The sequence below is a fragment of the Phaseolus vulgaris genome, chromosome 9 (assembly GCF_000499845.2).
Source record: "Phaseolus vulgaris cultivar G19833 chromosome 9, P. vulgaris v2.0, whole genome shotgun sequence".
Taxonomy (NCBI): domain Eukaryota; kingdom Viridiplantae; phylum Streptophyta; class Magnoliopsida; order Fabales; family Fabaceae; genus Phaseolus; species Phaseolus vulgaris.
Window position 1 is genome coordinate 294,122 of NC_023751.2, and position 17,664 is coordinate 311,785.

At 35.7% G+C, this 17,664-nt stretch overlaps 2 protein-coding genes across 2 annotated transcripts; both read right to left on the reverse strand.

The window, feature by feature from the left end:
* Window positions 1–1,037: 1,037 nt before the first annotated feature.
* Window positions 1,038–3,668, reverse strand: LOC137821517 (COBRA-like protein 2). Its single transcript, XM_068626146.1, has 5 exons — window positions 3,305–3,668; window positions 2,492–2,945; window positions 2,040–2,199; window positions 1,698–1,957; window positions 1,038–1,442 (listed from the first exon to the last, which is right to left on the reverse strand). Exons 2-5 carry the CDS (start codon window positions 2,844–2,846, stop codon window positions 1,141–1,143), a joined length of 1,077 nt encoding a protein of 358 aa, XP_068482247.1. The 5' UTR covers window positions 2,847–2,945; window positions 3,305–3,668; the 3' UTR covers window positions 1,038–1,140.
* A 1,496-nt stretch (window positions 3,669–5,164) lies between these two features.
* Window positions 5,165–9,202, reverse strand: LOC137820491 (uncharacterized). The gene is made up of 5 exons (XM_068624610.1): window positions 8,465–9,202; window positions 6,599–6,895; window positions 6,222–6,437; window positions 6,004–6,132; window positions 5,165–5,559 (listed from the first exon to the last, which is right to left on the reverse strand). The coding sequence occupies exons 1-5, from the start codon at window positions 8,720–8,722 to the stop codon at window positions 5,341–5,343; spliced, it is 1,119 nt and encodes a 372-aa protein (XP_068480711.1). The 5' UTR covers window positions 8,723–9,202; the 3' UTR covers window positions 5,165–5,340.
* Window positions 9,203–17,664: the final 8,462 nt, after the last annotated feature.

Consider the following 17,664-nt stretch of genomic DNA (forward strand, 5'->3'; position numbering starts at 1 on the left):
ATTGACTTTCAGGTTTGATGGCGGCAACTAATCCGAAAGCACGGTCTTACTTTTCAAAGATTGTGAACAAAGCGGGGGGTTTAACTCCTCAGCTTGAAGGAGGTTAATCATGAGGTAGAAGTAGAAGTTGTCGAACCAATTTCTTGGGTCGAGGCTGTCATTGAACCCGACAATAACGAAAATGTTGTTGGGCCTTCAAAGAAGAACAGGAAGAGAGATCGAAGTACTAGAAGATCACATTCATCCTCTAAGTGTCATCGTCATGCTATTGGAAGTTCTTCTCAACCACTTCCAGACTCTATTTTTGCTGCCATAACTCAATTTTTAGAGTTTATTCAGACTAACCTTGATGGAACTTCGTACAATATGCTTAAAACATCTGATATTCCATCCTTGGTTGATTCGATTGTTGAACTTACGAGTTGTGCTTTATTAATCGGCAAGATGATAAAAAAAAGAGCATAAGTGATATTTCTTCTACTAAATTTGAAAAATTGAAGACTGAACTTGCTGAATCAAATGGGAAGCTTAATTCTTTGACTACTCAAGTTAAAGAGTTAAGTTGTAAATTGTAATTATATACCTTCTTAATTATGGTAATTTATCATGCTCAATTGGTAAGTTTTCTATTCAACATGTTTTAACAAAGATAAACAATTCAATCATAAAAGTACTATTATAGTAATTTAACATCACTTCCTTGTGTTAGAATAGTTTCTTGTACTTTACATTTTACATTGGTGCAAAAGTATCATCACGTTGATATTTTAATTTATGTAATTTAGATTATGAATTAGTAAAACTCATATAGTATTTAATTTTCTTAAACTCTAAATTCTTATACGTTATATATAATATTATAGATACCGTATCTCATCTAACTAAGATAATGCAAAAGTAATATCAATTTCATTTACATGCATACCATTTGTGAAATATATTTTTTTGAAGGATGGATTAGAAAGTGTGACAGAACATACATTTCTTGAGAATAAATTATTAATTTGACAATGAATTCGCATGTATTGGACATGGTAAGGGAGCTCTTCAAATTTCCAACCCCATAGAATTACAATTTTCAATGTGATATAAATGTATGTTAAGAAAACACAAAGCATTCTTAAAAAAAATGAGGTATGTTCAAAGCCAAAGGAGTAGTAGGGGAAGAAACAAAAGGATAAATAAGAGAGTAAAACTAGAATAAGTAGGTGTTAAAGTGGAGCTACGATTTGGCAACATAGGAAACGTGTCAGGTAAAGGCATTTCGCAGTTGTCGCCATTGAAATATATTCTTCTAGGAAATGCCCATCCATTACTTACTGTGAAAGAATTTGGATCTTTGTCCAATAGTATTTCTGTTGTCACAACACCCATTTGAGACTTGTCAGAATGCAATAGCTCATTGTTGTAATAATCTATTCCCCAAAACAGGGAAACTCCATCTGCCACACATTTTTTTCTAAATTAGTACTGCACTTTACAGCTTTTTAATCACATCCAATATATTATATAGTCTATACTTTGTCATCGTAGGTTATTTATATCCTAAATAGATTCTTACAAGTAACTGAAATTTAAGATTTCTTTCACAACAATGGTTAAATCTAAAGTTCAAGTCCTGTAAAATTTAAGACTACTTTTGAGTTTTGATTACTATTACTATGGTTGAATGAAATGTACAATAAAAAAGACAGTACCTTGGATTCCGAGGGTGGGAAGTTTACTGCTGTTGAAACTGTAGGTTGATGCTTTTTGAGTGAAACCAGGATGTTGGACCAGCAAGTTCCAGTTTGAGTAGTTTTTGTTGTAATTGTAGTTAGAAATGGTAAGCTTCACTCTCCATTGGTTCATATAGTTGTTCTTGAAATGCCAATGGACTCGAACTGGGCACATGTGGTCGGTGCATTCAACAACTTCAATCGTGTTCTCCTCATTGGACCGTGACAAGGAACCAGGCCTGGTTAGATAAGCACACTAATGAATAGGGAGAGGGAATGAAGGTAACGGCATGCACACAACTGTGAGCAATTGAAATACACCTTATGCAAGACGCAGTACTTTTATCTGTTTCTCTGCATCCACAACTGCAATTTCGGCAAGATGTGACGATGGGGTTGTAAAATGATGAGAGGGAAACACAGCATACCGGTAATGTGTTTGCTAAGAAACTGGAGTATGCACATGTTGACTTCCAAGTTCCTGAAGCACAAAATTTAAATGTGTGCCAAGTACACTAATCATTTACTGTCATCTAAATTCAAATCAGAGATTGTCACACTAGATTGTTGAGTTTTGTGATAATTATTGTTAAGTCACACTTAAGAGTACTTTATAATTACTGTGCATGTGCTGCTGGGAAATTAAACTAAGTCTAATCATTGCATAATATGATTATGATTGTGTATGTCATCCTTTCTTTGAGTGCGACAACAAAACAAAAGAAAAACCATTTGTTGCACGAGAATATTATGGCATAAGAAAAGTAACTTACTGAGAACAGGAACTTGTCTTAGTCCCCCAAAATCTGAGGACACTGAGGGATCAGTGTCAAGAAGGGGGCTACAAGTGTAACCAGGACCTGGGGCCATCAATGTAAGATTGTTAGGTGGTTGTCCTAGTGGGTCATCTCCCACGTTGCGTACTTCAAGTTCAAATGAAGAGAATGCATTGAAAGGATCAATAGACCAGGCAGAGAGGAGGCCACCACGGCAACAATGCTCTGACCTGTTTTTTGAGATTTCTGGAGAGAGATCAACTATGATGGGGTCATTATTGCAGGAATGTGGCATCTGAGAGCCGCTGTAAGATGAGCAATTTCCTCTGTCAGTTGCTATGGCACCACTCATTGACCATATCACTTCATTGTTAGCCCATCTCCATCCTAGCTTCCACCCTGGTTTCTCCACATGCCGATACTGATGGTTGTTCTGAAGTGTCACCCTTGCCTGCACAAAACATTCCAAGCTCGATTCTAGTTTTGATTTCAGCAACAAAACAAGATTCTAGTTGTACGCTTCATTACTTTATATTGTATGCAACAAAACGGTAGAACTTAATCAACTAGTTAGTGTCGGAAGAATAAACTTCAAATGATTCTATTCAGTGCAATTTGCAAACCACCAAATATACAGTCTATAGTATAAAGTGGATCAGTGGCCAAGTTGATTGGGAGTTTTCATTTTCATTGTATAATATTTCTCATGGTCCATGGGAATTTTCGCTGCCCTTTGTTGAGCATACCTGTGAAGTTCCAAGTATGTGGTTCAAAAATCAATTGGCAGTTTAAGTGTGTAAATGTACTTACCAGATATCCATTATCTGTACGTTGGTAAATGTCAAAAGTTACGGAAATATTCCCAGTTGGATCCAAGGGGTCAAAGCAATCTGCATAGAATATTGAGAGCTAAGTGAGAAAAAGGAGAAGAAAGGAACAATAAAGAGAAGAAGAAAAGGCTGTTAGAAAGGCACGAGCATAGCATCATGTAGTGAAAACAGAAGAGAAGCAGAAGATAAAGAGAAGTGCATTGCCTGATAAAATGAAGAGTGCAAAAAAGATTATCAACTTCGGCTTAGGAAGAAGGAGCCCCATTTTGTTAGCGTTGAGAATGGGTAGGTTTGGGGGCCTTTATTTAATAAGTTGTTTATATCAATCTAGAGAAACCCGTTATGTGTTGCTTCCTATTATATAGTACTGATATCAAACAAGATGTCATTGGAAATATCAGCTACTTCTTTCGACTATAGGAACCCTTCATGTATTCCACTAAAATGCATATATGCTAAGCTACAGAATAATATGTTTTGGGCAAACTACAAATAAATCCAACAAAACTTGCTAACTTGGTGAAACCTTTCATCTCTCATGAAACAGCTTTATGTATTGTTTGTTCCTTCCTAGGATATGCTACCTGTCCTCCTTAGTAACCACATCATGGGAGAAAGTCAACTAAACCTGCTCCCTCAAACCAATACTTACACTAACATACTAAAGGGAATTAAACACTTTTCATTTCAAATGAACTTTTTTAACAGAGACAGAAACACACACTAGGGAAATTATATTTCGATCATGCGATAGATAGATAGAGAATTTGTTGTTTTTTTACACTTGCAATTTTTATTTATTTCTATCATTTGGATTTATACAAGAGATTAACTGAGTGATTGAGGTTGAAGTTCCCTCGTTGTGAGGCATGGCTTCTTGTCTCTGTCCATTAGCCGCGGAATGTTTGAAAGGACATTTTTAATATATGAAAGGATTGTGATTCGTCTATTTATCTTAATTGATAACCATATCCGCTTAAATAGTGTGACGGAACCATAGATTTTTACGCACTACACTATCCATTATCCAATTATGCCTCAACAGCTGTGTAATGCTACATCGTTACCCAGCTGGCCTTCAATAATTCCATAATTAATTTCAATAATTCACTACCACTTACTTTCATCAACTACATGCTTCAACCATCTCATTTTTCAATCTTGCTTTGCGAATAATTACCTCAATTTTTTAAAATTACAGCCTAGCTAGACTCTATCATTTTTCACACCTCATTTTTTGTCACTGTTTTATTGGTTTTTTAAATAAAGTATGAAGTTCGGATTTCGTTCGTGCTATCTAACATTTCTCTTCAAATATTGTTTGACATGTTTACCATTTCTTTGGATATATGCCTTTTCACAAGTCAGACTCTATTTTTATTGGCTAAGGTATCAAGTGATAAACCAAGTCAAACATATATATATATATATGACAGAACTCCTTGCATCCTTTCGTACCTATCCATGACCAGCTTTTCATAAAAAAAATTATTAAATACATGTTTTGTGAATGCATACTTAAGGCATCTTCTTGCCGGCACATCCCAAAATTTCTACAACCTTTTTGCCTGAGACTGTTATATGAAAAAACAACAGAAGTCCAATAAAAGATGGTGCATGCGAAACAGAATCCGTATTATTTTTATTTACAACTATTCCTTAGTTCTTATTCATTCTATAATCGTCCAACTGCTGGTATATTGTATTTTCAAAGACAGTGATTTGAAAATTGTATGTCTTATATTATTATATTAAGTCTCTTTTTATGTTGCCATCAATGGCCTACAAAACATATATCTACATTACAACTGAAGTGATAAACACGCCCGGCAAAGGATAATAGGATAATTCAGAGTTTAATTTCTTTTTTTCCACTGAATTCTATAATTTTCAGATCCATAATTAATTCCACAGCATACAAAGTGACTCTAAAAAAGAGACTATGCCACTAATAATTTGCATCAATAAGAAAAATGATTGAACTTGGTTTTTTGACCGGTGATAAACTTGAGACAACTATGCTGTTTCACTAGGAGATGGCTGCAAGAGTGTAGAAGATGAGCCTAAAGGCTCATGTACGACTGAATTTGAAGAAACAGATATGGGATTGCCCTCTAACTGCAACATGATACCCCCCAATATTTCAGTTAAAATTTTCTTGAATTCTTCTTCTCTGACCGTGTTTGTGTCATCGACATTCACCATCTTAAAGGCTTCAACAATAACTTTATCCATCTGTCAAATCAAACACGCGGGTTTTTAATCTCTGGCTCAAGAAAATGCAATGCACATCTTTAAGATATTGTATGTCATGATATGCTGGCATGACCCAAAAGGAAAAATAAAAACTAGTTGTAGCATTGATTCATGCCAACTAAAACTTTTGAGCTTCCATTTTGTATAATAAAATAAATTGCAGAAGCATCAATTTATAAACAATAGTGTTCAATAAGAACATTTCAATAGAAGATGTGTCAATCTCTTTTATAAACACTAGCATTGTAATGACTCGTGCCAACATTTCAATAGAAAATGTCATAATCTCTCCTATGTTTCTTTAACAAAAAACACTATCTAGCAGCATACAGAATTTAATAGAGTAAAAGCAATTGACAAATACATGAACCCAAAGTAAGTAGGAAAGAGGATGACTTTGTCTGCATGCATTTGGCAATATACCTCTTCAATTGCACCAACTGGAGGTAAACCAGCAGATGGAGACACCAGATCTAGTGCCAGCCGCAGATAGTCCTTTGATATTTTTCCATTGCGATCTTTTGGCAGATTCTCTAAAGCCAAGTTCAATGTCTGCATGATGCAACAGATTAATGAATTTCATGTATGGATGAGTAAATTCAAAGCAAGAAAGATATTGCAATGAATCACAGAAATTAAACCCTGTCTAGTTCAAACTTGTTGGATAAAAGTCTCTTAACGCCACGTCCATCAAATGTGTTTTCACTGTGGGCAACAATGACAGGTTTCTCTTTAAGAAAATCAACCACACTTAATGCCACTTTCTTAAATTCTTCCAAAAATGTCTCCTGAGCAGCAGGTTTGTCCAAAGCAGGCCCAGCTTGAGACAGTGCTGGATCCACAATGTTGTTGAAAACCTTGATGAAAAATTGTAAGTCAGGAGGGCAAGGAAAAGAAAGAACATTGAGATATATCTCTAAATAATCAAGTTTTGATACACAAAGTTCTAGTTTAAAAAACAAGCACTTAATTGTGCACAAGAAACACCATTCAAGGACAGAGTAGTTGCAGCATTTACCCAAGAATCTGATGTGGGAGGAACTCCTTGATCAACAGTGAGTCTCCCAAAAGCTTCAATTACATGGTCACGAAGTGATCCATTAGGGGACTCAATCTGAGATAAAATGGATGCCATTTCTGCTTCATAACTTGGACCATTAACAAACTCAAGGAGATCTTCCCCTTCCATGCGGAGTATAACAATAGGGTCTTGCTTTAGTCCAGCAGCCATGCCCAAAAGAATGTCTGAGAGAACCTCTTTGAACTCCATCTTGCTTACTTTTTCTTGCTTACCATGGGTGAACTCATTCAAGACCTATACACAGTCAATAGAATTTTCCACTATTGTAGTCTTGATCCATTATTTGTACAAATTAAAGAATGGAAATTTGGGTAGCACGTGTAGATATTGTGAAAGGAGCTTGAGGACTTATATTGAAAATAAAGTGACAAATCAAACTCTTCTTCAGAGAAACATGATAAATGCAGATACACATCTTGATTTACCTATGTAGCATCAAAGTGGATCAATTTCTGGGTAAATTTTGTTGGCCAGTATAGTGCTTCTTTTTATTTCTTGGAGGCAGAATCTGGTAACGTATCTGGTGGAAGAAACAATGTTAAGCTGGCAATTTAGCAGCTAATATATGTTAAACCCTGACTTGATCCTAGACCCTCCTATTGAAGAACTGGAAAATTGTTATTTTATACTAGACTTTGGAGAGTCAAAAAGTTAATCTGTTATTATAGTTTTGATTTGGAGTAGCAAAAAGTTAATGTCATTATAGTAAATGATGAACTCCTGTGAACCAAAATGCTAGTGCTAGCTCCAATGCTCCACATGTGCACAAGAAAAGGTGTTCCTTCCTTTTATAGCATGCTTTGGAAAAAAGCAATTTTCTTACCTAATTACTCCGCTAAATATGGGCAATAAAAAGTTAGAGTACAATGTGATCAACCAACAGTATAAAATAACAATTTCCAGTTCTTCAATAGGAGGGTCTAGGATCAAGTCTGGTTTAACATATAGTTTAGCATATATTAGCGGCTAAATTGCCAGCTTGATATTGTTTCTTCCACCAGATTCATCACCAGATTCTGCTTCCAGGGAGAAAATTAAAAGCAAAATATAGCAAGGCAAGCAATTGCAATAGATAAGGCAGATTTCCACTGGACCTACCAAGTAAACATGGTTCATGGATTATAATACTCCAGGGGCCAGCTAGAAGTCAATTTTGAGAACTTATTCTAGAAAGCAAGCACCACTAATTATAAAAAAATATGTCACTGTAGACTTTTTTTATCCCTAGTTCAGACACAGACTGTTTCTTCATCAACATCGGAAGCACTAACAGGTATATTTGTGAAGAGGAGCCACGGCTACAGAAAGAACAAAAATTAACAAAGGCAAAACCACAAGACACGGGAACTCAAACAAATTAGATGACGGTGATGATTATTTTATTATGGGTGATAAATTAACTATTTTTTCTTAGTCATCATGATAGTATTGTCATGGACAGAATTAAAATAATATGCACTCGGAATACTGCCAAAGCTTAAGCCAAGGCAAAAGTTAAAAAAAGCCAAGCAGCCCCATACAACATCAATCTTGGTAGCAAGTTAGACACTTTGAAGCAACCGATTTGAGTCTTATAACTTGTTTCCTAAGTGGGAATCATAAACAATTGACAAAGAATTGTTTAATCCATGAGTAATTTCTTTCAAATAAAGACATGTACGAATATTTTCTTTCATGTTTAACCCCCACCCAACACAACACACAACAACATTGCCAAGATTCCAATCCAAGATATTTTCGAAACAAGACAAAAACCCAAAAAGGAAAAAAAAAAGTAGGGATTATTGGGCAAGAAAAAGAGACCTCAAAATAGATGTGATCTGAATCCGGGCTAGTGCCTTGAGCAGGCAAACCAAGGCCAGCACCGATGTCAGCAACAGCAGGTTCAAGCTCCTTCATGGAGAGTTTTCCATCTCTGTCCTTATCCAACTCGTCAAACTTATTGTCCACAAAGTCGCTGAAAACTTGTTCGTTTCCAACCAACTCCATAATCTTGGAACCATCCACAATCTCACCCTTTGCACCATTTTTCCGCTTGCTGCTCCCTGACTTACTCTCCATTCTATCCTTCACCTCTAAAGAGTGGTAAGACTAGCACAGTAACACCCTTTGGCCTGTGATTGGTTTGTTAACGAGTTAAACTCAGTGGAAGAACTGGAGGAAGGAAAGGAAGAAGGTCATTATTGTATAAGTCAGCAATGGTGTGAACTGTGAACCCCACACGTGGCTCCCCAGACAAAGTAGATACATGTAAATCTTAATCATATATCACATATAAACATGTAAGAGAAAAAGGGCAAACACAACATGTGCTCAAAAAACGTTGGTCCTGTTTGTTTTAGCTATTGGAAAGTTATTTCATCCACCACCCAGCAGACCTGCTTTGTCCCTTTTCCTCCTCTCTCCTAGTCAAATTCTTTGTACTTTTAGTTCTTATTTGATGTGATTTTATAATTCTTTCTTTTTGTGTGTGTATCTAACTTGATTCCTTCAATAAGTTAGGATTTGTTTGAATTGGAGTGGAAGAAAACGTTGAGAAAAGAGGAGAAAATGTTATTTGAATCAAGAAAAAAATAAATAGATTTTAGTAAAAAATATATGATAAATGTGATTGAAAAAAATTATTTTTAGTAACAATGTGGCATAAAACTGCCTTTGCCTATGATAATCACGTCGTGGGAGCAGGCTTTATTGCGGTCAAGGGTCAACATCTCAAAACGGGCACCCAGTGTCTCGTGGTGAACACCATGTAGCTTAAATGAAAAGGGGGGTCTATGGGAAGTGCTGACAACTCTCAAACAACAATACCAAAATCAAGCTTGGGTGTTCTGTGGAGATTTTAATGCTGGGAGAAGGGAGAACGAAAGAAAAGGATTAAGAGGCTTCTCAAGTCAAAAGAAGGAGATCGAAGACTTTAATTATTTTATTGAAACTAATGGGTTATTGGACATCCCCGTTGTGGGTAAGAAGTACACCTGGTTCAAAGCCAATGGTACAGCTAAGAGCAGACTAGACAGATGTCTGGTGTCGGAAGAATGGCTCCAAATCTGGCCCGCTTCTAAGCAGTATGTACAACCGAGAACGGTATCGGATCATTGTGCGCTAGTGATGAAGGCACGGGAAAAAGATTGGGGCCCCAAACCGTTCAGATCTTTTGATGTATGGCTCATGGAGCCAGATTTCAAGTTGATGGTAAAAAGAAAATGGGATTCATATCATGTGCAAGGCGACAGTATGTCCGTCCTCAAAGACAAACTGAAGTTACTGAAGGCTGATCTCAAAGTGTGGAACAGAAATACCTTTGGATGCCTGGAAACCAACAAGAAACGAATAGTTTTGGAAATTGAGGAGCTAGATGCCAAGGATGACAACGATGCCTTGGATGACACTGGAAATTTGAGAAGGATGGAACTGTTTAGTCAGTTGGGGTTGGTCGATAAGAAGTTGGACTCAGTATATAGACAAAAAGCAAGAGTGAACTGGTCCAAATATGGGGACACCAATTCAAAGTTTTTTCATTCTGCAATCAGATGGAGAAGATTAAAAAATGAGGTCAAAGGTGTTGAGATTGATTCGCAGTGGTGTGAGGAGCCGGAGGTAGTTCGTAGGGAAGCACAACGTGTGTTTGAGAACAGATTTAAGGCTACAAAAGACTATGGTGTTACCCTAGGATCGGTGGAATTCAAGTCCCTGTCTATGGAGGTTAGCAGGAAAATGATATCTAACTTCACCGAGGAGGAGGTAAAGGATGTCGTATGGCAATGTGGAGGATCAAAGAGTCCGGGTCCGGACGGATTCAACTTCAATTTCATCAGGAAATGTTGGGACGTCCTAAAAACGGATCTTATGGAAGCTGTGAGATTCTTTCAGGTTACGGGGTCTTTTCCCAAGGGCTGTAACGCATCCTTCATTGCCTTAGTTCCCAAGGTAAGAGATCCGTCGTCGCTCGAACAATTTCGACCCATATCTCTTGTTGGAGCCATTTACAAGATCATTACTAAGGTCTTGTCGATACGGATGAAGAATGTTATGTCTATGGTCATTGATGATAGCCAGTCTGCCTTCCTTAGTGACAGAGGTCTTTTGGATAGTGTGGTTATGGCTAATGAAGTACTTGAGGAGTGTAGGAGGACTCGAAGGAGAGGAGTTTGTTTCAAGGTGGACTTTGAAAAGGCATATGATTCTGTTAGGTGGAGTTTTCTGTTTGACATGTTACGAAGGCTGGGATTCCATGAAAAGTGGATAATGTGGGTTAAAGGGTGCTTGGTCTCGTCCTCAGTGTCTGTTTTGGTTAACGGAAGTCCTACAGATGAGTTTAAACCATCTAGGGACTTAAGACAGGGAGACCCCCTAGCACCCTTCCTGTTTCTAGTGGTGGCGGAAGGGCTAGCTGGGATTGTGCGGAAAGTGCTGAGTATGAGGGAGCTTACGGGGATAAAGGTAGGAAGGAACAACTCTGAGTTTTGTTTACTACAGTTTGCTGATGACACACTTTTTCTCTGCCAAGACTCCTTCAATAACATTTTCGCTATCAAGGCCATCCTTCGATGTTTTGAAATTGCTTCAGGTTTGAAAGTTAACTTCCACAAGTCTAAGCTGGTAGGTATAAGCATCGACAACTTTGTACTGAACACTTACGCGAAGACGCTTAACTGCCAAACTATGCAACTTCCATTTCAATACTTGGGGGTAGAAGTCGGTGGTAATCCTAGGACAAAGCACTTTTGGGAGCCGGTGGTGAAAAAATTAGAAGCTAGACTTAGTTCCTGGAAAAGAAGATCCCTATCTATGGCAGGTCACATATGTTTGCTGAAATCGGTCTTCACCACCATTCCGCTCTTCTATTTATCCATTTTTAAAGCGCCAGTAGCAGTATGCAACAGGATTACTAGTATACAGAGACGATTCCTATGGGGGTGGGGGAGAGAGAATAAACCGATCTCTTGGGTATGCTGGGACAATGTTTGTAGGCCTCCTGAAGAAGGCGGGTTGGGGATCAAAGAGATTAGGAGGTTTAACTCAGCTCTATTGGCAAAATGGAAATGGCGTATAGTGAGTCATGAGGAAGGAAGATGGAAAGACATCCTTAAGTCCAAATATGATCTAGACCCAGGTGGTAGACAAGTTGGGCTGAAATATCAATCGTGGTGGTGGAGGGACCTAGTTAAAGTTATTGGTGAAGGCGAGCAGGAAGGTTGGTTCCATAAAGCAGTTCGATGGAAAGTAGGTGATGGGGGTAAAGTCAGATTCTGGGAAGACGTGTGGTTACTGGACAGTAGTCTTAAATCCATGTACCCAAGACTTTATACCCTGTCGTTGGACCAAGGTAAGAGAGTGGGTGAGTTAGGAGGATGGGAGGAAGATAGATGGCAATGGAGGTTAAGTTGGAGGAGGGATCGATTTGAATGGGAAGGAAATATGGAGAAGGAGCTAACCTCAACGCTGTCATTGGTCAGTATGTGCCAGGATGTCCAAGATCTCCTCACCTGGAGGGCAGATTCAAAAGGCATGTTTTCGGTGAAATCAGCATACTCCCTTCTAGTTTAGCACCAAACTCATGTAGCAACGGATAATGCTTTTGGCCTCTTATGGCAGTCGAAAGCCATGCCAAAGATACTTATCACTGCCTGGAGAGTCATTCTAGACAGGCTGCCTACCAATGACAATCTTATAAAGAGAGGGATACAGGTGAATTCGCCATTATGTGCCCTGTGTGGTTCGGCAGATGAATCATCTCAACATGTCTTCCTTGAGTGTGTTCAGGCACAACGAGTATGGTCCCGTTGCTATCGCTGGATTGACATCTTGGGGGCTAATAATAAGGACTTAAGAAGTCACTTCGTCAAATTCTATTTAGTCCACCTATCCAGTACACAAAACCAGGTGTGGAGAGGTTTATGGGCGGCAATTGTTAGAAGCATTTGGGAACAGCGGAACCATGTAGTTTTTAGAGGAGGGATACCTGACGCGGACGAAGTGTTCCAAAACGCTCAGTTATGGTCATGGTTATGGTTAAAACATAAGACAATTGGTTTCTCTTATGCGTTCTCAGATTGGATCTTGAACCCCAACCACTGCCTCTCTGCAGTAATTTGACAGGTTTAAACTATTATTTGGCTTGTTGTGTCTGTGGTGTTTGTGTTTCTGGTGCTTATATAGGTGGTACCGGTTCGTTGTTGTATGAACTAACGAGCATGCCCTGTGTGGCTTGAGATGATTTCAAGAAGGAACATCAGTAATCGATTGTGTGAGAGGTTGGTAGTGCTTAAGGTGGATGAGGACACGTGGAAGGCCAATATGATCGTCGGTCGATAAAGCGGCGCTCTCCAAGCGTGCGTAGTCGGTGGTCGCCGAAGGTATGCATCATCGCCGTTTTTTAAGAAGGCCAACATGATCGCCGCGATAAAAGAGGCGTTCTCCATGCGCGCATAGTCGGTTGTCGCCGAAGTTTCGATGAAGCGGCGATCTCCGTGCATACGTAGTCGGTGGTCGCCAAAGTTGTGCATCATCGCCGTCCTTGAAGAACAGAAGGTCATTGGAAGTGAGGGGCGATGTGGATGAGGACACGTGGAAGGCCAATATGATCGCCAGTCGATAAAGCGGCGATCTCTGTGTGTTCGTAGTCGGTTGTCGCCGAAATTTCGATGAAGCGGCGATCTCCGTTCGTACGTAGTCGGTGGTCGCCGAAGTTGTGCATCATCGCCGTCCTTGAAGAACAGAAGGTCATTGGAAGTGAGGGGCGATGTGGATGAGGACACGTGGAAGGCCAATATGATCGCCAGTCGATAAAGCGGCAATCTCTGTGCGTACATAGTCGGTGGTCGCCGAAGTTGTGCATCATCGCCGTCCTTGAAGAACAGAAGGTCATTGGAAGTGAGGGGCGATGTGGATGAGGACACGTGGAAGGCCAATATGATCGCCAGTCGATAAAGTGGTGGCCTCCATGCGTGCGTAGTCGGTGGTCGCCGAAGGTATGCATCATCACCGTGACCAACATGATCGTCGGTCGATGAAGAGGCGGTTTCCGTGCGTGTGTAGTCGGGGATCGCCGAAGTTGTGCATCATTGTCGTCTTAGAAATGAAGTGGTGATCTCTGAGCGTGCGTAGAAAATAGGGTTTGGGTTTTGTAAAAGGTTGGGATACCCCTCTTGTATCCCCTTAATTTAAATTAATTCTTTGCTGATAAAAAAAAAATATTATATTAATTATTTATTTTATTACAATAAATAAAAACATAAAAATTATAAAAAATACATAATTGATTATGTTAAAGAAATAATTGATTGTGTCTATTTCCGCTTAAATCTTGTACAAGAGAGAAAAAGTCACCCACAATTTTTATCTAGAACTCTTTGAATATTTTTATTTTTTTTGTGTTTATTTTTTACTTAAACAATAATTCTCATGGTTTCTTTCCGCAAATCCAAATAAAATATTAGTGTGGAAAAAACACACACGGTAATAAATTTACATGGATATTTAATTATAAATTATTACATATGATAAATTTAATAATTTTTATAGTATTTATTTTAAAAGTTATATTAATGACAATAGATCTTAAGAGGAAGTGAATGAAAGTATAGGCCTTTGAACTAAATATTAGTGAGGTAAAATTTTCGATTTTGAGTTAACAAACTGAGTTTTTTTATAATAATGAGAAATAAACAATACATAATGTTAATTTGTTATTGAAGATCCACTAAAGATAAGTATATTATATAATATATAAGTGAGTGTAATTCACTTTATAAATTGATTTTATAAAATTGAGTTAAGTTTAAAATTCATTCCTTAATATCTATAAATAACACTCAAATTAGTGAATGAACAAGAAAATAATAAGTGAAAAGGTAAACGTAAATAATAAAATAATAAATTGAAGTGAGTCTTTTAATTGTGGATATATAGGCTTGTATAACTTAATCTTTTGATTAATGTCATAATCTATTAGATCTTATAATATTGTAATCAAATAATATATTATATACATGATAAAAAAAATCGAGTTGATAGAGTTTATCTATTGAGTGATTATCAACTAATTTGTTAATAATAACTATTTAAGAATATATAAGTCACATTCTGAGTATATTGGATACAAGTCTTACAAGCTCAAAACCCAAGTAGAATGGTTATGCAAGTAGATGATTATGATTTTTTTGGATTGATACTCTGAGCTTTGAATAATCTTTAAGTGATTCATTTGCGATACTTGAGCTTGAAGAAAGTTAACATGATGTTAGTTGTTACATGAACATCGTGATGTTCCATACAATATATATGTCTAAACACATGTAACAATAACTTGATGTGTTATTATTTGTGAATAATCATTTGTAAAGCAACATTGAATGCTTTTAATAAGATTTTTTCTTGGATCTAGAAATGACAAAATTGTTGAGCATTTAATGAGTAGGTAAAAAAAAGACTTTTGATGTTCGAGGTAGTAAATATCATCAAATGTCTTCGTATCCAAAAATTGTAAAGGCATGATTTTAATTCCATTTGTCAAAGACATATACAGTCAATTTGTAGGATATCCTCTGTTGTTGTTTACTACTAAATTGTTCTCATTTTTATGCAAAGGTGATAGGTTCCAAGTTTGACTACAAGAAACTTGAGATCGGCATGCCTACTATCAATTAATTAGTCATTCTTAATAGATCATTGAAGAAGAAGAAGCAAGTGATAGACCTTTAAGAAATTGAGATCTTAAAATTGTTGAAAATGTGGTGTTTTGTTGAACAACCTCCTCTTTAAAAAAAAATATAAACATGTTTTGAAGCATTATCCACTAAGCAATCAATGCTCAATAGAGCATATGAATATTTGAGATATATTTTGTTTATATTTACCACTTTATTTTATGATGTGATAATATTGGTGAACAATGTAATGTAAGTGACTTTTCTCGTGAAGTAAACTATGACAAGATTGTTAACCTCTTATTTGACTATTTATCATCTTTCTTCTTCGAGTTTACACATTTTTTAAATTAAAAATTGACTTATTAAAATTTTGTCAATTTTTAAATCGTCTAACTATTCCAATAGAAAGTTCATCTTCTTTTATTAGTGTAGATAGTCTCAATAGAATGTCTAATCTCCTAGCTTGAATATTAGTACATGAAAAAATAACTAGTAAAATAATAAAATTAATATAAGTATTAAGAAGGTGAGTTAAAATTTATTTTTCTTTCAAAAATATTCTTATATTACGTTATCTTATGCATATTAAGTTGTATTATATTGTTAAAACCTAATTATATAATAGAGATACGATAAAAGATAATCAAGTTATTACTCTATATCTTTTAATAATAAATAATTTACAGAATATCAACCATTAAATGATAACTATTATGAATAATTATATAAAAATTATGACAAAAACTTGTTAAATAAGATTTAAAAAAATATTTTTGAAATGTTTTATAATAAAATTAAAATTGATTAACCAGTCGTGTGAATAAGTGGTGCAGAATTGAAGTAGTTTGTTTGGAGTTTTAAATTCAAATTCTACGTCATTATTGTTTTTGTTTACTAAAATAAGTATTAATTTATAAAGTCAGAAACAGTTTTAAATTTTATGTTGTATGATATAAGAAATGTGAAAGTAGATTATCATAGAAGAAAAAAAAGTGTGATGGAGTGATTTTTCTAGGTATGAATGAAAGAGGGAGAAAGTAGAAAGATGTTGTAGACCACTGTTGAGTTTGGGCCAAATATTGAAGTGGCCCATATCTCAACCGTTTGAGATAAGCGTCGGTGTTGAACTAGATTTCCTTTTCCCTCTCATTTCTGATCTTCATCTTCTTCATAAATCTTAGGTTCTACAATAATAAATCTGTTAATTACTCCCCCTTTTCCATTTTTTGTTTTTTCAACTCAGTTACTACAATTTAAAAAGTATAACTAATTGATTTAATATTTTTTTTCATTCTATAAAAGAACAATTATTTGTTAATCAATATATCAAGTATATTTTAAAATATTTTTTTTATTTTAGTTATCCGTAATTTGTTTGGTTATCAAATCAATCATCTATATTTTTTTTTTTACTTTGACATTATACATTGAGATTGGGGTAGGGAAAATGCATGCTGTTTGTGACTTTTTTTTAGGATTAAAGGAAATGGAATAAAAGTACGTATAATTAAAAAATTTAGGATCAAAATTGCGTAAAAAAATCAAGAAAAAAATACGAATGATTAAAAAATGAACTAAAATTTTGAAAAAAAAATCAAGAACCAAAATTGAAGATTTTACAAAATATAATGATTAAAATTAAATTTAAACCAAAAATTAAAAAAAAATCCTTAAAGTTGAGAAACATTTGTTAAATTGGCCTTATTTTTTTAATCAATTTTTCTCAACTTTAAGAATTTTGTATAAATTTTTTAAAATAAGTCAAATTTAAGGGATTGATACTATTTCCAATCCAACCCAAAATAATGAGTTTATTCATCTTATTTTTATATGTTGCTAAACTATTTTTTTTTTCTCGAATTACACTAACCTTAATTCTAAACCATTATCACCTTCAATATTAATATAATCAGAAGTAAATTTGAATGTTAAAAAGGGGAGTTGTTTCTCTCCTCGCTAAACTTGAAAGATGATTCTTCTTGATTCATTGGTATCTTTTATATTTCCAGTGATTTATAACGCGGTTAATGTAAATTTTTAGTATAAATAATCAATAATACAATTATTAGGATAAAGATATTTCAAATAATCTTCATAGAATATATATTTTTATGTTATTTATTAATAAAAAAACGACTTCTGTTTTCTTAAATCTAACTTTCGAAATCTATGTTCGTTCAAATAATTGAAAATGATAGCTAGCTAGGCAAGTTGGTCTTTGTTGTTTATTTATTTTAATATATATATTTTAAAAGAGGAATATGTAGGTTTAAAATAATAAAAAATATAGTTAGGCATTGGGACGTGTGTCCTAAAGTATACACTACCCAATTGTATTGATTGACCATACGT